Source organism: Pan troglodytes, chromosome X (genome assembly GCF_028858775.2).
Source record: "Pan troglodytes isolate AG18354 chromosome X, NHGRI_mPanTro3-v2.0_pri, whole genome shotgun sequence".
Lineage (NCBI taxonomy): Eukaryota > Metazoa > Chordata > Mammalia > Primates > Hominidae > Pan > Pan troglodytes.
Genome location: NC_072421.2, coordinates 20542091 through 20563941, shown reverse-complemented (window position 1 = coordinate 20563941; position 21851 = coordinate 20542091). Strand labels below are relative to the sequence as shown.

The 21851-nt window shown below is 38.9% G+C and overlaps 1 protein-coding gene across 29 annotated transcripts in view; it reads left to right on the top strand.

Annotated features, from left to right (window-relative positions):
* Positions 1-21851, top strand: part of BCLAF3 (BCLAF1 and THRAP3 family member 3) — a 75748-nt gene that overhangs the window by 16599 nt on the left and 37298 nt on the right. For 22 of the 29 annotated variants that reach the window (XR_010154653.1, XR_010154651.1, XR_008542086.2 and 19 more), the window contains 6 exons: positions 4144-4218; positions 7776-8345; positions 8719-9381; positions 18857-19032; positions 20531-20645; positions 21372-21435. Coding sequence is in view for 16 of the 29 variants with exons in the window: in XM_054676983.2 (XP_054532958.1) it covers positions 4178-4218; positions 7776-8345; positions 8719-9381; positions 18857-19032; positions 20531-20645; positions 21372-21435 (1629 nt within the window). In the remaining 13 variants the exon portion in view is untranslated. Of the gene's footprint in view, positions 1-4143; positions 4219-5585; positions 6938-7775; positions 8346-8718; positions 9382-18856; positions 19033-20530; positions 20646-21371; positions 21436-21851 lie in introns of those variants that run through there. The other 7 variants (XM_063803949.1, XM_063803952.1, XM_063803951.1 and 4 more) reach the window with 4 other exon arrangements.

The following is a 21851-nucleotide window of genomic DNA, read 5'->3' as shown; positions in this document are numbered from 1 at the left end:
CCAGCAGCATCCACATCACCTGGGAACCTGCTAGAGTGGGGCCCACCCCAGGGGTAGGGCCCAGCAATCTGTATTTTAACCAGCCCTCCAGGGGATTCTAATGCACACTAAAGTTTGAGAACTACTCCAGTGTATATTCTTGCATGGAATTGCTGGGCTGTGGGATATGGGCATGTTCGACTTTATTGGGTATTTCCAAACTACAGGTGACACTTGAACAACATGGGTTTGAACTGTGTGGGTCCACTTATATGTGAAGTTTTCCCCAATGAAACGGGTATAGAAAATACAGCATTTGAGATATGTGAAAGCTGCCTATACAGAGGGACTTGGATATGCACGGATTTTGGCGTATGTAGGGATTCTGGAACCAATCCCCTGAGTGTACCAAGGGGCAATGGTATTTTCAAACTGGTTATACTGTACCATGTACAGTTCACCTAGCAGTAACTGAGAGTTCCCATCTTCACACATCTTTGCCAACACTTTGGAATATGCAACTTAAACATTTTTGGCCTATCTGATGGGTGATCATAGCCCTTTGGCATATCAAATGGCTATGATCTTAATTTGTATTTTCCCAATTGCTAATTAAGTTGAACATCTCATACGTTCATAGGTCATTTGAGTTTTGTGTTCTGTGATAATGGAGTCGTTTGCCTATTGAAATAAATACAGTTATGTAAATAAATACGATGTGTTGAAATAATTGCAAAATAAACCCAGAATTCCCAAGGAGAAAGAAGCCCAGAGGGAAGAAACAGAAAGTCCAGGAAAGAGTCCTAGGGGATGTGATAGTTACACAATCGGGAAAGAATAGGGATTTGTCAAGCTGACCGAGGGAAGGCCATCCATGTGCTGGACCAGCATGGCCTGATCAGGGAAAGCAAGTAGTGTGGTGTAGGGGACTAGTAGGGTGTGTGGAGGAAAAGACACACATAAGGCTGGAAGAAAGGTAGGAAGCAACTAGATGTATCTATCTTACATTTGTTTAATCTTTTTTGTTGAGCATTTGGGTTATTAGTTTTCTTGAGCTTTTTTTCTTTCCTATTATAAATAAAACTGATACAAACATCTTAGTGTACACAGCTGATTTTTTTCTTTTGAATTATTTTTTAAAACAAGTTTAAACTGAAATTACTAGATTAAAGGAAAGGAGGTATGATTAGTTTCATAGTTTCTTGTAAGAAACATGTATGTTTCAAGATTACTCTCCATTAGTCATTAGGGAAATGCAAATCAAAAACACAATGAGATACCACTTCATACCCACTAGGATGGCTATAGTCAAAAATATAGTAAGTGTTGGTGAGGATGTAGAAAAATTAGAACCCTCATACACTGCTGGTGGGAATGTAAAATGGTGCAGCTACTTTGGAAAAGTTTGGCAGATCCTCAAAAAGTTAAACATAGAGTTACCAAGTGACCCAGTAATTCCACTTCTAGGTATATACCCAAGGAAGTGAAAACATATGTCCACATAAAAACTTGTACACAAATGTTCATAAGAGCGTTATTTATAATAGCTGAAAGGTAGAAACAACCCAAATGTGCATGGAGAGGTGAATGAATGAACAAAATGTAATGTACCCATACAATGAAATGTCTATTATTCTACCATAAAAAGGGATGACGTACTGATACATACTACAACACAGGTGAACCTTGAAAACATGCTAAGTGAAAGAAGCCAGTCACAAAAAAACTACCTACTGTTTGATTCCATTTGTATGAGATGTCTCGAATAGGCAGATCCATAGAAAGGGGCTAAGCAGGGGAGGGGAGAAGTGGGGATTCACTGCTAATGGGGTCTCTTTTGGGAGGATGAAAATGTTCTACAACTAGACAGTGATAATGGTTGTATATCACTGTGAATATACTAAAAAACATTGAATTGTATACTTTAAATGGGTAAATTATATGGCATGTGAATTCAATATCAATAAATATGTTTTGTTTTTAAAAATGGAAAAAAGATTATGCTCCAGAAAAATTTTCCTTTCTCATTATCATCAGCAATATTTTTGTTCCCACCCCCCCCCAAAAAAAATTACCACCTTTGGGTTTATTATTTTCATTAAATTTAATAGGTATGAACTGATACCCAGAGTTTATCTAGTGAAATTATAAGCTTCCCTATTGAATGTAATCTCTATCAGAGCAGGAAGTTTTGTCTGTTTTTGTTCACTGCTGTAGCCCTAGAACAGTGTCTGGCAAATAATTGGTACACAGCAAAATTTGTTAAATGAATACATTTTGATACTTTTAGTTACTAAGTAAACATTTTTTCCTTTAGTGTTTTAATTTCATAATACTTTGTGAGCTAATTGTTCTTAGCCTCAAAATCTTTTTAGAAAGAGGCTGTGTATAACTAAATGAATTGAATTGATTGTACTTCCTTTAATGAGTGATCTAGTTCAAGTTCTTTGACTTGATATGCTTTTACTTTCTTTCGAAATTCAGGATAACAGTAGTTTGCAAATGTTTGAGTATGAGGACCGCCTTTTAAACTGATGTCTACATAATAATTGTACTTTTTGTATCTGTGGGTGGAAAAACTGCATAGTGACAGGAAGCCTTTATATTTTAGTTTCACCATAGTGTCTTCAGAAATTTGCAAAATCGAGGTGCATAATATATGAGACATATACTTATTTATTCTGTGGTCTGTGCACGGTAGCTATATGATAATTCATGAGCCCATGGCTAGTCGTTCTAGAAGCCACCAGGGGTTTGGGACCACTAAGTTAGGAACTACTTAATATTCGTATCAGAACTGAGGAGGACTACTGAGTTGTAAATAATAGCTAGTATAGGAGATTATACCTACTTATGTGTTTTTAAAATTCAGTTTCCGAAGCTATCAGTTTCTTTTAAAGACTGAAGAATATTTGAAAAATCAAGTTTAGAAGTGCCTTTTAAAATTTACTTATTTGACATTATTTGTTTTAGCAAAAAACCAGAAGCAAACTAAATGTCTAATAATGTTCAATTATATTTTGGGCATATTTGTCTGGTGGAAAGTTAGGCAGCAGTTGAGTATTAGAAATTGTAATTCTGACCGGATGTGGTAGCTCACGCCTGTAATCCCAGCACTTTGGGAGGCCAAGGTCGGAGGATTGCTTGAACTCAGGAGATCCAGACCAACCTGGGCAACATGGCAAAACCCCGTGTCTACCAAAAATACAAAAATTAGCCAGGTGCGGTTGTGCACGCTTGTGGTCCCAGCTACTTGGGAGGTCGAGCATCGCTGGAGCCTGGGAAGTTGAGGCTGCAGTGAACTGTGATCGCACCACTGCACTCCAGCCTGGGAGAAAGAGCAAAACCCTGTCTCAAAAGAAAAGAAATTTTAAAAGAAGAAATTATAATTCTTAGAATCTAACAATTTAAAAAGCAGAGTATACCATCACGTATTCCTAAACATTTAAACTGTGATTATATGAAGTGTTTCTGTACATGGTGAAAGACAGGAAAGTAGTAGTGCTTGTATTCAGATAGAGGAATTCTGGGTAATTTTTCCTCTTTTTGGAATACTTATTTAGCAGTTGCTGTTGCCAGACACCAATAAGCTCTTTTTATGATTTAATTTAGGGGTCATTAAACTACAATGCATTTGACTTGCCGGGCCTGTTTTTGTATGACCCACTTGAGCTAAATAGTTTTTGTACTTTTATTTTTTTAATTTGACCAACATAGTGCCTTTAACCTAGTATATTCAAAATATTTCAACATGTAGTTAATATTAGAAATACATCAATAAAATATTTTACATTTTTTATATGAACTCTTTGAAATCTGATGTGGATTTTACACTTACGACACATCTCAATGTTGTCACATTTTTACATTTTTAAAGAGTTGCTTTAAAAAAAAGAAGAAACAGATGTGACAGAGACCTTATATGGCCTGCAAAGCCTAAAATAGTTACCATTCGGCACTTTGCAGACAGTTTACTGACCCCTGATTTAATTCATTTTATCCTGACAACATTCCAATAAGAAGGGGTGCTATTATTATTATTTCCATGTTAGAGATGAGGAAGCTGAGGCACAAAGGGTTTAAGTAAATTGGCAGCATTCGCTATGTTTTAGATCAAATTATAGGGTCTTTCTACAAACTTGCTAATCCTGTGTTTCTTTGCAGTGTAAAAAGTGGATAGTGGCTCACGTGTCAAAGGATGGCACGGTCACGATCTAGATCCCCCAGGTGGAAACACAGGTGAGCAGTTCTTAGCAGAGTAAGCTTGGATTTGGGATGTGCTGTGACTTTCAATTTCACCAGTACTAGTAAACGCTTAAGCTCATGGGACCTGGTTATTCACAGTAGGTACTTTATCATAGTAGAGGTTGTATTTCTACATTCTAGTAGCTGACAGCTTTGTTTAATCATAGCAGGTGGCTAGAGTTAATCCATAATGAAAAGCAGTGCAGTGGCCACAGCAAGAGAGAGTGAGAAATATCTTTGAGAGTATTACATTTTTTGAATTAGTGAGTAGTTTAGAACTCCTCAGTATGGATTTCATTTTATTTTTTCATAATTAATATGTTTAAAGAAATTTCGAGTTAGAAAATAGGGAGTTTCCTCTTTCTTCTTCATGGCAGAATAATAGAGTTTTGAATAGTTCGATTATAGTCCATTTCTCCTTCCTTCTTGGTAGTATCAAAATTATGTATCATTAGACTGGAACAATTTAACCAGTCTTTATTGTACACCTGCTACAGGCAGGTTCTTGGGCTACAAAGGCAAATATGCCATCTTCTTTGGCCTCAGCAAGCACGTGGTTGGGCTGGGAGATTGACACCATGGCCAACTATGATACAGTGGGGAAAATGCTGTGCTACTTATTGGGACAAAGGATTCTGGATTTCTAGGGAGGAAATAATTCTGTTTTTGTGGAGGAAAAAGAGGGTACTAAGAAAGTCCTCAAAGAAGAGATGAAAAGAATTTTATCTGGGCGTTTCAGGATGTGTAGAACTTCTAAAGGCAGAAAGAGTGAAGAGAAATATTCTAGTTAAGGGGGAGAGCAGGAGCAAAGGCACCGAGCTGTAAATGTGACTAGTATTTTCTAGGACTTAAAAAGGACCATCATTTCACACAAAAAAGGCAGACCAAGATTTTTCATGTTAAGATAACTTGCCCATTTTGCTTATGCGTTTCAGTTATGCAGTAACTAATCAATCATTTTGTCAACAGTTTTCATTTTGTAATTCACAGGAGCCACTTGCAATGGCAAGGAACTTGAGAAAGAAAAGGGAATGTATAGAAGTGGTCCACAGAGGTCATTTATTTATTTATTTTATTTTTTATTTTTTTTTGAGATGGAATCTCGCTCTGTCGCCCAGGCTGGAGTGCAATGGCGTGATCTCAGCTCACTGCAAGCTCTGTCTCCCGGGTTCACGCCATTCTCCTGCCTCAGCCTCCTGAGTAGCTGGGACTACAGGTGCCCGCCACCACGCCCGGCTAATTTTTTGTATTTTTAGTAGAGACGGGGTTTCACTCTGTTAGCCAGGATGGTCTCCATCTCCTGTCCTTGTGATCCGCCCGCCTCGGCCTCCCAAAGTGCTGGGATTACAGGAGTGAGCCACCGCGCCCGGCCCACAGAGGTCATTTCTTGATAAGACAAAAGGCGCTGATGAGGGGCACAAGAGACCCTGCCAAGCTTAGTGCCTGAGTTCCAGGTTCCTTCTCAGGTTTCTTTGTTAAGAACTATAAAGGATCTGATATTTTACCTTACTTGCAAACTAACACATTATTAGCCTGCCACAGGGCACTCTTGGGTCAGAGACAAAGGCCTTTATTACTCAGAATACAGCAAGCAGCTTGAGCTTCATGTTCCTGTCATTCCCCCCACCCTCTGGGTCCCGTGAGGGCTGGGACTGCAGAGCCACTGACTGGATGGATGCCGTGAGGCAGCGAGCTTTCCATACAGGCAATGGGGTTATAGTACAACTGAGGAACATGAGTCCCTTATCAGGGGCTGCAGATAAACCCATGCAGCCTTTGCCTTGGAGGAGACATTTATTTTATTATCCTGGACAGCAAACACATCAGCCCTTTTCCCTGAGTGAGACCCTATCTCTATCTTGCAACACTGCCTTAGAACAAAGGTTGTCAGTGCCTCTGCTCACAGGGCACTCGCAAGCCGTGCAGAACTCAAGAGACTGTGGAGAATTATCTCCCAACAGACTCCTTGAGTCTTTTTTGTTCCTTTAGGAAAACCAAAAACAATAGCAACTGTTCCAGCAAACTTCTTCGGAAGAAAGGGACACTGTGCTATGAAACATATAAAATAGCATATCAAACCGATATTGAATGTGAAGTAAGGATTAAAAGTAAGTTATTGGGAATTCCATCCAGACTGCAAGACCTTTGACTCTGGCTGCCAGCTTTTCTCCTTGGCTGTGAAAGAGATGAAATCTTCCAGGAAGTCCTCAGAGGCTCCACTTGCTTCCTCCTGTGATGAGGTATAGCCAGCTGGATGGCAGAGTTTCTGCTTTAGCTAAATAACACTTGCCAGTATGTCTAGCTTGGTGACTCCAGAGGGCAATATTGCCAAGTTCAGTATATAACTCCTAGTAGGTACATGAGGAAGGTAGATCTGCCTCCTTTCTTGTAGGGAGGGCACAGACTTATCATCGAAAGGAAAGGGTTTCACTCATGGTTGCGCCAACTCCATGGCAGCTTCTAAGAGAGAGCCATAACAGAAGCTGCAAGGATCGCTTCCTCATTGATTAGAAGACATTAAACCCTCAGGGAGGAGATGGAGAAATTGGGCAGCTCAGATAGGGGAAAGGTCCCCAGGTGCAAAATGGAACTTTATTGTGTCCCAGATAGTGGCACCCCTCTCTTTACATCTAGGCAACCCAGACTGGTTTCCCTGGATACAGAAGCCTTCCGCCTTAGTGGAAACACAAGCCTCAATGTTGGCAATGCTGAGGTATGGAGAAGGCAGTTCCATAAAGGATGTGCTGTCCCTGGAGAGCATTATAGCTGCTTTAAAGTATAACTTCACCGAAGTTACAAGCTCTGTTCGAACAGCACATCTTTCCATAGATATGCAAAGGAACAGATCTGGGAAAGAAAAGCAACTTACCTATGTTAGAGGTATTTCTGGAGGAACTAAGCATGAGATTCAAGTCTTAAGAGCCTCTTGTTCCCCCTTTTCCCCCGGTTAATTACATATGTTTTGTTCCTTGATACAGCCTTAGTAGAGAAAGTAGACAATCAGCTGGAGAAACTCTGGGCCTGGCTTGGGTCTGAGTTTGAATTGTAGCATCATTAAATCTTAGACTCTAATTTATTGTCAGAGGTAATGTTCAGTTTGCTGGAGACCCTCCTACACATTGATTTGTGTGAGTCTTGCCTTCCTGCTTGTTTCTTACCTGGCCTTTGAACTGGATGTAAGCTTTTGTTGACTGGCCCTTTGAAGTCACTGCATCTTCTTTTGCCAGAACTTTGCTGTCAGCAGTCTTCCAAAATGGATCCTGCTGTGCACCTAAGCTGGCCCTCCTCCAATGGGACAGGTGTGCTCAGCTCATTTGGATAAGCACATGGAATACCTTAGTTCAGATGGAAAGAGTATGCTTGTTGGTTGGGCAGTACCATAATCAGACCCCCAGATGTACAATTTAGAATGCAGATGTAGCAAATTGATAAATTTAGTTTGAGTGGAAGAAGCCGAGGGATCCTAGGAAAAGCAACTGTTTTTGGTAGGTCATATTGAGACACACTTAGTTGATTAAATGGTTTACACTTTTCTGTGTTTGTTTACATAGGTCTTTATCACCAGTACCTAGAAATGCTGAACACTACAAGCAAAGACATTCACACGGGCATTATGGCTGTGAATATAGGAAGGATCCAAAAAGACCCGTCGCTTGGAGAATGGACAGTGAGAAACATGGACAGAGTAAACCAAGGATTCCCTCTCGTGGAAATATATATTACCAGTCTTATGAACATAGATCACCTTCCCCTAACATAAGAAACTCTTTAGAAAATGTTTATATGTATAAGCCTCACCGAGGATATTCGCCTGGAAGAGGGGACAGTAACAGGAGAGCTCAGTATATGCCCAAATACTCAGAGGGTATACCCTACAAAGAGCATGAAAGGAATTCTTATCCCCAGAAAGTGCAAGGAGGGCATAGTCCTGATGACCACAGAGTTAGAGGAAGTGGAAAAGGAGGGAAACCACCTCAGAGGTCAATAGCAGATTCTTTTAGATTTGAAGGAAAGTGGCATGAAGATGAGTTGAGGCACCAGAGGATACAAGAAGAAAAATACTCCCAGTCAACTAGAAGAGGCTCTGAAGACTTTGAGACAAGGAGCTCATTTCAGAAGAGGTATAGGAAAACATTAAACCTGGGTAATTTGGTATAAAGCCTCAAGTGAAAAGATCTGTTTACTTTATGGTTGAAGATAACCACCTTGAAAAGCTTTTGTCTAAAAAGACAAAAAGCATTGTAATTTAATTATGGGGTACTGGTAGTAGTGAAGTATTTCTTTTTAGAGTAAATCATGTTGATGGCTAGAATACTTTTAAAAGATGGTATTTTCCTCTTTAACTGCCTTGTGCCTATAGAATTGGCTTAAAGGGTTATAGATTAACTTGCCACTGCATTCTGCATTTAAAGCCATGCTGCCCAACATTCTACACATATAAATTCTCCCTTTCTTCTCTCTATTGCAAGTGTAAACTGCTTTATGTCAACACAGGTATCCTGAGGATCGTGATTTCAGAAAATATGGACACACATCAAAAAGACCTAAAGACGTGGAGAGGTATGAAAGCAGAGAGCCTGCCAGGAACCCAAAGTGGAAGCCTGAGCATTCCCTCCCACCTTACCAAGAGGACACAGACCAGTGGAACCTTGGGCCCCAAACTTATCGACATGCTGAGAGGGAACACCCAGAGACCAGTTCAGCAACCAAAGTATCCTATGACTATCGTCACAAACGTCCTAAGCTCTTGGATGGGGACCAGGACTTTTCTGATGGGAGAACTCAGAAGTACTGTAAGGAAGAAGATAGAAAATATAGTTTTCAAAAAGGCCCTCTAAATAGAGAGTTAGATTGTTTTAATACTGGAAGAGGGAGAGAGACTCAAGATGGACAAGTCAAAGAACCTTTTAAACCGTCTAAGAAAGACAGCATTGCCTGTACTTATTCAAATAAAAATGATGTTGATTTGCGATCTAGTAATGACAAATGGAAGGAAAAAATAAAGAAAGAAGGGGATTGTAGAAAAGAGAGCAATTCTTCCAGTAACCAACTTGATAAAAGTCAAAAACTTCCTGATGTGAAACCCTCGCCTATCAATCTTAGGAAGAAATCACTTACAGTTAAAGTAGATGTGAAGAAAACAGTAGATACATTCAGGTATTATCTTTGTTTTTTCTTTATGATATTTAATAATGTTTCTACAATCTTTATTTGCAGCTTCAAAAATGGAATTAATAGTGTGTTTCGAGTCCATCAAGTGGGAGGGATTGCCAAGAATTTCCCCCCCCCAAAAAAAAGCCCTGTAGTGAGGCTGTTTCCTGTGATTAGTTACATGGGAGCGATTTCATGTCTCCTTGTTTCCACATCCTATCTCCAGATGCTTCTTGGATGTGGGGCATTCTGTGGAGTTGTTCCTCTTCATGAATTCACGTGTTTTTGTGCTGCCAGGTTTTCCTTATCCAAGGATTAGCTGGGTAGAGTTCAAGAAAACCTAGTCCTTGCTCAGTTTCTCAGAGCCTGTGCTCTCTGTTGCCTGAAATTCAGAGAATTTTTGAGCTGAAAGGGACCTTAGCAGGCCCTAGTTTTATACAGGAGGAAAGCGCGACCCTGAGAGATGAAGTGACTTGTCTAAGTCAGAGTGGCTCGGGCTCAAATCCACGTGTTCCCTTATGACTCAACGAGGCAGGTGACTTAATGTGGTTTTTGCTGCCGTCTCATAATGACTGGGGCTCAACCAACTAGATTCTCCCAGGTAGAGGAAATTATACCATAATCTGGGAAGATACCTATTTATAAGACATTTACTTTAGCCCTTAATGATTCTTTAAAAAAATAGACTGTTGTTGTTGTAGGTTATATTCTCTTAAAAGCAGACTCACGTGCTTTGTTCCTTAACGAATATTACTTCCATGTATGGATTCTGAGAATAATAAAGCACTACAGTTGGCCTAAAACTAAACAGCGAAAACTGTTCATGACCTTAATACACTACCAGTATGTGAATGAAAAAGGGGTGGGCCATGTTGATTTGGTATGTTTATATTCATGCTTGACTCATTTGTATTTGAACCAAAAATGAGAGAAAACAAAATCCAAATGGTAGAATGGGGAGGGAGGTAAACTCACAAGTCCTTTTTTGTAAAACAAAATATTTTTTGTTCCTTTTTCTTTTCTTTTGAGACAAGGTCTTGCTCTGCTGCCCAGGCTGGAGTGCAGTGGCATGATCACAGCTCACTGTAACCTCAAACTCTTGGGCTCAGATGATCCTCCTGCCTCTCCTGTGTTGGCCTCCTGAGTATCTAGGACTATAGGTGCATGCCACCATGCCCAGCTAATTTTTTTCTTTTTTTGTAGAGACAGAATCTTGCTCTGTTGCCCAGGCTGGTCTCAAACTCCTGGCCTCAAATGATCCTCTCGCCTCGGCCTCCCAGAGCAGTGGCATTATCAGCCTGAGCCACTGTACCTGGCCCTGTTCCTTTTCTTAAATTTAGACATGGCAACACCCCACCTCATAGTTCTTTTACATTCATTGCACTTGTAGAAAATATTTTTAAATATACATATGTGCATTTATATATGTGCTCAGAAAGCATTTATGATTATATTACATAAAGTTCAAGAAATAAAGGGGGGGAATCACCCATAGTTCTACTACTCTACAACAATTTTATTTGCATTTTAGTCTAGTTATTTTTCTATGTATATTTACACATGACTGCTGTGGTATCATATTAATAATTTTGCATCTTTTTACATATGTCTTAAATAATTTTGTGCTATTATATCTCCTACTAGTTCTTCATCTTAAAAGCACAAAAGCTTCTGTAAGTACCAAGTTTAAGAATGTTACCTTAAGGGCTGGGCACAGTAGCTCATGCCTGTAATCCCAGCACTTTGGGAGGCTGAGGTGGGAGGATCGCTTGAGCTCAGGAGTTTGAGGCTGCAGTGAGCCATCATCATGCCACTGCACCCCAGCCTGGGCAATAGAGTGAGACTCTGTCTCAAAAAAAAAAAAAAAAAGGGAGCTTGGATTATTGGATTACATTCTGATGGCTATAAGATATACATATATAACATATAACATACATACTTTTCTTTCTTTCTTTTTTTCTTTCTGAGACAGGGTCACGCTCTGTCACCCAGGCTGGAGTGCAGTGGCACGATTATGGCTCACTGCAGCCTTGAACTCCTGGGCTCAAGTGATTCTCCTGCATCAGCCTCCTGAGTAGCTGGGACTACAGGCCTGCACCACCACACCCAGCTAATAAAAATTATTTTGTAGAGATAGAAATCTTGCTATGTTGCCCAGGCTGGTCTCAAACTCATGACCTCATGTGATCCTCCCTCCTTGGCCTCCCAGAGCACTAGGATTACAGGCATGAGCCACCATACCCAGCCTTAAGCTTTTTTTCTATCCAACATTCTATTTTGAAAATGTTCAAGCATACAGAAAAGCTGAAAGAATTCTACAGTGAACGCCTATATACTCACCACCTAAAGTCTACAATTAACAGTTTACTTTCATAATTACACATCTATTCATCTATTGTTCCACCTTATTTTTTGGATATTTTTCAAAGTAAGTTGCAGATGTCAGTACACTCCCATTTAGATACCTTATACATTTTTGTTTACAGTTCCTCTTTTTTCTTTTGAGGCAAAATTATATACAATCAAATGCATAAAAATCTTTAACTTTTTAATAAAAGTAATGATGTGGCCAGGTGCAATGGCTCATGCCTATAATCCCAGCATTTGTGGGAGGCCGGGGCAGGCTAATTGCTTGAGCTCAACAGTTCGAGACCAGCCTAGGCAACATGATGAAACCCCATCTCTACAAAAAATACAAAAATTAGCTGGGTGTGTTGACATGTGCCTATAGTCCCAGCTACTTGGGAGGCTGGGGTGGGAGGATTGCTTGAGCCTGGGAGATCAAGACTGCAGTGAGCCATGTTTGTGCCACTGCACTCCAGCCTGGGTGACAAAGCGAGACCCTGTCTCAAAAATAAAAACTAAAAAAATAAAAGTAATGATACCCCCATATTTAATAATGAAGTGTGTTATAGTTAAAAGAGAATTAAAAAATTGTAACACTTTTTAAAGAATGCTAGAAATACCAGTTTTGAAGAGTTTTATTTTAATAGACCTCATTAGAGATACTGAACAGTTAATTTTATAATTTGATATGAGAAATGGAAGCTTGATCTTTATCATGTGTCACAAAAATGGGCTTAAAATGGAGACTGCTGCATCTTTTGAATTTATAAACTATGATTTTGTGAAATCTCATAATCTGTCAATGGGATCTGGTGGCATACCAGGGCCATTTGAATACATGCCCAGGGCCTGCAGGATGGCTTGTGTAATAGCCTCCACTGCAAATCCTCTCTGTTCAAAGACCTGAAAAATAAATAACTGAGCAAATATATGCATCTTTGCAGTATGATAAAGCGTCATAGTCAACAAAATCTTTATTTCCTGGTGAATGGGTTGTGGATGAATTTTGTGGTTTGGATTTAATTATATGTGGACTGATCCATAAAACAAAGATAATGCCCTCAGTAGAATTATGTTTTCAACTATTAAAATAAATTAGATTTTTTTTTCTAGAAAAGAGTAAAATAATCATAGAGTGCAGAGAGAAGTTTATTTATTGGTTAACATCTAGAGAGTTTATCTGCTTTTTTTTGGAAACGCTAAGATGGCTAATTTTGTGCATTTATTTACTTAGCTTTGGTTGAGAATTGATATTTGTTCTTCCAATTATCAGTATGGTTGAAAACATAAGGTTATCACTGTGATTTTTTTAGATTCTAGTTTGTATCTAGAACAGCAGTAGGTAAACACTTGCTTGAATGTTCACTGCACAGTTAATGCTTCTGTTAAGAAAGACTGTATTCTAATGATCCACTCTGTCAGAAACTTCATTATCAGAAATTACATCTGAGTCATAATTATATGTTTCAGAATGTAAGTTAGGGAATCACAGTATGAAAATTTCTACTAAGGTTGTTACATATGCAAAACATGAACTGTGGTATATATGCATCTGGATGTTTTGGGGCAGACAAATGCAGGTGTTAGTTTAATGTTGGGCTTGAGTGAGTGAGGGCTTGACCCTTGGCTAGGCCAGGAAGGAAGAGGAGGAGGGAGGAGGTGGTACTAATATCTGGAGCAGAATAAGCTGCTGCTGATGGATCAGAGGCTCCTTTGATCTCCTGGGAAGCTGATACGAGACACCTGGGACATGGGGAAGGTTGTCCATCAGCATTCATGGCTATCAGAGTTGATGGTGGACTGAGTATATTGGCCACATTTGTGTCTAATCCTTTATTTCCCACTGAAGAGACATAGAGGGGTGTCTCTACCCCTATCAGCTCTTTTCCTAGTTTGAAAGGGGATGAGGTGGGGGATGGGCCCCAGAGGACATTGGGACCCTGACACTCTGAGGAAATGGGTATCACGCAGGCAGGGAACAATGTGAAAAGCCATAACTGAGATTGAAGGAAGGGAACCTAGTCACATAAGTGTACCTATGATGGACACTGTTCCGCTGGAGGCAAAATAAGATGCAGGTGGGGATATTTTTTATACCCAAACCTGCCACCTTGCTGTTATATAGCATAGAAAACTAAAGTTCTCCCCTACTTTAATTTCTCATATGCATTTTAAAATCAAAAATTAATTGAGAGAAGGTTCCCTTTCATTCCTATTTTTGACCCTAGCTTCTCTTGGTGTCTCTTAGGGGGCCTTGTGTAGGGATTCTGTTGGCAGTTAGAGTGCATATGTTTTTGTCTTCCTATGGACCACTGATCAGCTTTGTGACATTGGGCAGGTCACTTGGCTGTAACCTTTTGGGACCAAATTAACCTGCAGTTCCTCCTGGCTCTTTGAGTCTGCTTGGATTGGCCATGTGTTGGTGACCATTGAAGCTGAGTTGACAGACACATGGAGGCTCATCATGTTCATCTCTGAACTTTAGTATATATTAGAAATTTTATACTAAAATATTAAATTCAAATTGGTCTAAGTTAAGCAAAAAATAAAAATAAAAGCCAAGAAAGTTAAAAAAAATTAAATTGGCCTCAATTAAAATGTTGAAGTCTGGCTGGGCATGGTGGCCCACGCCTGTAATCCCAGCACTTTGGGAGGCCGAGGCAGGCAGATCCCTTGAGCTCAGGAGTTTGAGACTAGCCTGGGAAACATAGTGAAACTCCATCTCTACAAAAAATACAAAAATTAGCCAGGTGTAGTGGTGCACACTTATAGTCCCAACTAATCAGGAGGCCGAAGTGGGAGGTTGGCTTCAGGAGGCAGAGGTTGCAGTGAGCCGAGATCACGCCACTGCCCTCCAGCCTGGGTGACAGAGCCAGACCCTGTCTCAAAAAGAAAATAAAAATAAAATGTTGAAGTCTTTTCTCTCTCTCTTGGCAGAGTCTTGCTCTGTCACCCAAGCTGGATGCAGTGGTGTGATCACGGCTCACTGCAGCCTTGACGTCCTGGGCTCTAGCGATCCTCCCACCTTAGCCTCTCGAGTAGCTGGGACTATAGGCACACGCCACCATGCCTGGCTATTTTTTTTTTTTTTATTTTTAGTCGAGATGAGGTCTTGCTGTGTTACCCAGGCTGGTCTTGAACTCCTGAGCTCAAGCAATCCTCCTGCCTCGGCCTCCGAAAGTGTTCATCCTCTTGAGTAGCTGGGATTACAGGCGTGAGCCACCGCACTTGACCTTATCATCTCTCTAGCTGAAACACTCATTTCAAATTGACCAAGTCATTTTTGATTCATTATTTATTCATTCAGTGGGTATTTTTTGAGGGCCTACCCTGTGTGAGACAGTCTGTTAGGGTGCCCTGGGACTGTAGAGCTGCATACGATTAGGTTCCTCCTCCTTTGGTTTATGGGAGTGCATGTGTGACTCAGCAGAAGATGGGTGGTACCAAGCTGGGAGATTGAAGAGAGGCATCATGTAGTTGACATGTGAGCTAGGCTTCAAAGGCTGGTGTATTCAGACACATGGAGGCAAAAGAAATTTTATATTTACAGGTTAACAATGGCAGAAAAACATACACATGAACTTTGACCTGTGTGGTTTTGAGCAGTCAGTGAAAAGGAATAGAGGGAAAGGAGACTGAAAGGTAAGAATGCTGCGACTGCCAGCCTGATTTGACATTATCAGCTGATAGGAGAGGGCTGGCAGCCCAGTTCTGGCCGCCAGAGGATTGCTGTCTATGAAGTAGACTGAATGCATGTTGGGGCTGGTGAGGCCCACTAGAGGACTTTTGTGCAAAAAGTGAGGAATTAGGGGAGGAGCAATCTCCCTGAACTTTTTCCATCAACTCCACAATTTCTAAATTGGTTCTTGGGAAGACAGGAGCAAATTATATACAGTCATGCATTGCACAATGGTGGGGATACGTTCTGAGAAATGTCTTGTTAGGCAGTTTTGCCACTGTCTGAAGATCATAGAGTGTATTTACACAAACCTAGATGATGTAACCTACTGCACACCTAGGCTATATGGTAGAGCCTATTGCTTCTAGGCTACAAACCTGCACAGCATGTTACTGTACTGAATACTGTAGGCAATTGTAACACATCAGTAACTATTCGTGTATCTAAACATATCTAAACATAGAAAAGGTACACTAGAAATACAGTACCACCATCGTTTAAGTGGTCATTAATGGAAACGCCGTTATGCTGCATGTGACTGTAATTGGGAAAGTGCTTTATATGAACTGTAGGATGCTGTATGAAATGTTAGTTATTAGTTGGAAGAAGACAGAAAGGAAAACTTTATATGTGTCGTACGGATTTTGATAGAAGCTTCCAGAGGGCAGGGGAATCTGTTGGTTTTGATTGTTGTTGGGTTTTTTGTTGCCGTTTTGCCATGCAGTTCATTTCTTTGATGAGTCCTAAGTGTGTGCAACAGGAAATTAAGGTTTAATGTAGCTTTTTACATTTTCTTGGTTATTACCCACAACGCTCAGGGAGAACATCAGTGGAAATATCCTTAAACAGAAAAATAAACGGGGAAAGTGCAGTCGAGGGAACAAAGGATCTTGGAAGATTTAATGAAACTGATACCAGAAATAGTATTAGAATAGAGGTTTTTGGCTGTATTTTAATTTTTTAGATTGTCTAAAATGCATCTCAAATGAGAACATCTGATCTTTTTAGCTTAACTACTTGCTTTGGGGGTATTTCCTGAAATTATTAACTTGTTAATCCATGCCACAGGAAATAGTAAAAAGTAAAATGTGAACCAAAAGATGATTACATTTACAAATATAAATATTTAGAACATTTTGCATTCTCAAGTCTAAAGAGGGTTTTTCTTGTACCAAAAGTATCATAATTGTTTTTAAAAGACTAAAATTTGGAGGTTATACTATGTTAATGTATATTTTCTAGAAAATGATAATTTAAATTTTTTATTAAAGATCTTGTAGTAGAGGAACTCTAGGATAAATTTTAATGGATAACAAGTTTAAACACTAAGATTTTAGGAATTAAATATATAATAGCTTCAAAGTATGTAACTCCTATGGATTGAGGATTGAGCATGGAGTGGGGACAAGAGTTTCAGCAGTAATTTGTAAGAAATTATAAGTAAATGTTAATAATTACCCATTGGAAAACTGAACATCTTTATCAGCTTATTTCCTCTTGGGATAAACTGAGGCTGCCAGAAAAAACCTTATCAACTGATTTCCTCTTGTGGATGGACCATTTGTATAGTTCTATTTAAATATACTATTTTCCTCCTATAAAATGTTTTTAAAGGCTATTTTTTCTTTTGGTATGGCACAGGAATTTTGTAACTTTAGACCCCCTTAAACAGAGAGCATTTGTAATTCTTTGTTAGTGGAGGTCGTTACGGGGTGTTCTAACATTTGCCAGCAAATGTCTCTTAGCTAGTTATCACATACACAGTGGGAAGCTTGGAGCAAATTAGGAGGAAAGAAGGGAAATGGGCCTTCTTTCTAATGAAAGTCCTTCTAATGAATCAACGAAACCACAGCAGTGCGGTCAACCTGCTGCATGATTACTTTTCTGTGTTTCTGCCTTGGCAGGGAGTTGTCCCTGGCAATGCTGGTCTGAGAGCAGGGAGCACGGAAAGTTAGATGGAAGCCTTTCCTCTGATAAGTTATAAATAGACACTCAAAACCATTTTATTAGAGGAGCTAAAATTTTTAAAGAATATCTGTAAGCCCCTCATAACCCTGCAGCAGTTTGGATATATGGCTGTTACATGACTTAAATAAGTAAGTACATATGTGCATGCGTGCACTCATACCCCCAGACACATCTGTCTGTTTGCTTTCTGCTTTATCATGAGCTATTTATTCCAGTGGTGTCCTGTTATTTAAAACATACTTCAGGGCTCTCTTTCAGATTTATCTTCTGAGCCTGTAATGTAGCCATTAAGAACCCCAGCAGTTGCAAATGTCAATTCTTTAGACAGTGAACTTGATTTTTGAGAAGAGCCAAAAGCAATTTAGAGTTAAGTACAGAGGAATGAGATAGGTACAAGCTGATTAGTGCCATTTTGGGTCCAAAATGAGATGTAAATATAAAATAATGAGAAAATTTTTTCATTGATGCATGAGGTGCCTGCAGACAAAGCATTTCTGAGTAGTTTTAAGCAAGTGCAGCATTCTTGGAATAAGGTATAGTTTTCCATTACGACACTTGGAAGACATGTTCATTTGAATGCTCAATCTCTGGGATGTGAAACAAAGCAACCAAGACATCCATTGTCTCAGGGTGGTGGCACCTTTCCCCATAGGGTTATTGTAAAGATGAAATGAGATCATGTTGGTAAGCTCTAAGCCCCCCACATGAGGGCATGTGGTAAGCCCTCAATAATTGTTAGCTCTGTATCATAACCATTAGTTTGTAAAAGTACTTAGAGGTCAGGAGAGCTCTTAACAAAAGTTATAAGATTCAGAAGGCATTAAAGTGGTAAGATAGCTGGGGTTATATAATAAATGGTAGTATTTCTTTAAGGGTACATTGAGGGTGAACACTGTAACTGGTGTTAACAATCATAACTTTGCCTAACAACTAAGACTATTTCCTGAGAATTTAGTGAGACTTTGTAATTAAGTTAATCTCTTAACAGAATTTTATTTCAAAATACTATTCTAAGCTTCTTATTATTGATACAAAGATATAAGGATTTTTATTAAGTTAGAGAGGTTCTTATGTTTGATATCAGCTTTTAAAGTGTGGTAGTATTTCAAGATAAAATAATTTTGCTGGACTAACAATGTTTTGGCCATTTGGAAGTAGAAAATAATCTAATCGATTACTTTTTGCATAGTAAGTGTCTTTAATACCTTGTATTTTTCAAGTAAAAATTGTTTCACTTAGAATTTGAAGGATTTTATTATTAAAGTGGCAAATATTTAATGACCTCTGATTTGAAAGAACTCAGAGCCATGTATCTGTAGTTATTTTCTCCTACTTGTTATTGTACATGTTTTATGGCATGGAATTTAGTGCCTTAATTATAAGAAAAGATATACATCTTTCTAGTTTTGTAGCTATCTTAATTTTTGATAAATTCTTTTCTCCACAAAATAGTTTCAAATTTAGTTAAACATTTGCAAATTATTCTAGGGTTGCTTCTAGCTATTCCACAGAGAGACAGATGTCACATGATTTGGTTGCTGTTGGCAGGAAAAGTGAGAACTTTCATCCAGTGTTTGAACATCTTGACTCAACTCAGAATACTGAAAACAAACCTACAGGAGAATTTGCTCAGGAAATCATAACAATAATCCATCAAGTTAAAGGTTGGTATATTTTGCACATACGTTAGGGATAACACAAAAGTAATATACTATTCACGAGATACAGGTAAACACCTGCAGTATAGTTTAATAGTAATTAATATTTCATTGTAAGCTAGACTGTGAATTAGGAAATCTTTTGAAGAGAGTATCAGGCATTCATTCGAGCCTAGTTGTTCTTTATATCTAGTTCCAATAACCTTGTGCTTCAAGTGTTAGTAGATTGGAACTTTCAAGTTAGAAAGGGAGAGGCTGGCTGCTGCGAAAGAAAAGGCATACTGAGAGCAGTAAGAAACAATAACTGGTAACCTAACAGGGAGGAAAAAGCAACAAAAAACAGATAGGAAACTCAAGAAATCAGGAAGCCTAGGTCATTTTATGATTCTTAAAGCCCCCTGAGGGCATTACTAGGACTTTGTATCTTAAGGATGATGCTGAGTGATCAGTGAAAGATTCTAGTTTGCTTTGGCATTCTTTATAACTGGGAGTTGCGTAATAAATACTTTTAATGGTTTGCATTAAATTGTTTTGTTTTTGCTTCTGGCGAGTTTCCATTAATTGGAAAATTCAGTGATATAGAACAGCTTTCCCCAGTGATGCTACACAAATAAGGCAGTTGTAGGTATTACAAACTGGAGGCCTTCAAGAATTTAAAATTTTTTATTTTGTGCTTCCTACTAGACAATTGCATTAATCTTTCTTACCTTCATAAAATATGTTTTGAAAATGAGTTTTTTTTCTCTGTGTCCCTCAAACTAAGGCATGTATTTACTTTAAAGCACATAGTTTGTCTGAAACAGTTCATCCTCTCAGCTCCAGTCCCTGTCACCCAAAGGAAATGTGATTCTTGGCAGAAATGGAGCTGATTTGCAGAAAAATCCAGGAGATTGTCCCAGAACAGAAACAGTAAATTAGGGAAGAGGATTGCTTAAGTAGCATTCTGATGGACCAAGTGTATTCTCTTTCTCTGTATCCTATTAAAAGTGTGTAGCATAGCTGATTTCTAAATGTTTTCATGAACTTTAATGTGAATTAAAGTAAAGTGGCATTAGAAGGCCTTCTGTGATATGCAAACATAACATTTAGTATTTGTTTGAAATTGTTTTGATGTTTCAGGCTTGTTTTTGAAGTTACTTTTTATTTTCATTCAACTGTGAAGCTCTATGCCATCTTTACTTTCCAGATATAGTAAGTCTTACCTTGGAGAAGAAAGGTCCTTGCTTTGAGAGAGCCATTGTCTTTTCCCCTGGACAAGTAAGCAGGCGTGTCAGATAGAAAGAAAATTCTTCGATTAATAAATCAGGTGTTTTTACTCTTGTTTGGGCTTGGGAAGGCACGTGAGCGCTACAAATTAGTCTGTGAAATAAGTTTGGGTCCCACATATTTTTAAGAGAAAACAGGTTGAATTTTAAAAAATAATCCCTTCTTTCTGTGCTTATATGTAATCTTTTAAGTGAAATCAGCTTAACATTGAGATAAAACTCTTCATTTCCTTTTTCAGCAAATTATTTTCCATCACCTGGCATTACTTTACATGAGCGTTTCTCAACAATGCAAGATATACACAAGGCAGATGTAAATGAAATTCCATTGAATTCAGATCCAGAAATACACAGGTAATGATTGATTACCATATTATACCCATTTAACTAATGGGGATACACCTCAGAAAAGATTTGGGAAGGGGCTGCTTTCCGAACCTGCTCACTTGGGCTTGCTGTAGACTGTAGGATTGCATTTCCTGCACAAAAATAATAGGATAATCCAAGCATTATCTGGCCACTGCACTTTGATGTAATGAATAGGATGCGCTGAAAACATTGACTAGCATTGTTTAAATGTGTAGGACTTTGAAGATGCTTACATACCTAACTTCACTTCTGCTGTCAATAGTAATTGCTTCCTGAGGTCCTCAGTAGAAGAATGAAAGACAGTTTTCAAGCCATCGAAATCATATGTTGCTTCGTGTGGTCACAAATAGGTGTTCTGAGGGCAGCCAGATGAAACCACGTGTCTTCTGCTGGCACTTGTTGGAGCAGGTGGTGTACCCTGTCTTGTGAGCTGATTTGAATACATGTGAGAATGCAGTATATCGCCAGAGCAAAGTTTGAGATTACACAGACTACTGATTTGAGAACCACTAAAGCTTCCCTGTAGTGTGTTCCACAGGATATGTATATCCTGGGAGACTGCCATATAGGTGAAAAACTATCTGGTAGCAAGTTTCTTTTGCTATCTCCAAAACATACTAGCTTTATTTCAAATTCTGTTCTGTAATAGTAGAATCAGGGTATCAGTGTATAACATAATTATTTAGTTGTACTATGCCTTTATTATTTTAGGAGAATAGATATGTCTTTGGCCGAGCTTCAGAGTAAACAAGCTGTGATCTATGAATCGGAACAGGTTAGTGAATACAATTTTTGATGAGAAATTATCTTATTGTTTGTATATTAACGGCAAGGGGCTTGGTGGTTGGGAGAGAAAAGGGAGTTAAAGTACATGAAGAAGGAGGATTGAAACCCAGGAATCTGAAATTAAAAAAGTCTTCAGGTGATTCTGACTATCAGCCAGGTTGGAGTGAGAATACTGACAAAAGACAAAAATATTCCCTAAGAGGGACAATCCCTAAGGATAACAGCTTTGTAAAATTGACACGCAATTACAGCATTTGATATTCATCCCCAAAATCCGCACTGTAAAGCTTATGGAAAGTATGTTAGGTACCTATTTTTTTCAAAGCAATCATGTGGAATATGTTTTTAAATTGTACGTGGAATGAATGCACAGGAACGAAAAATTTCATTTGATATTGCCCTTCT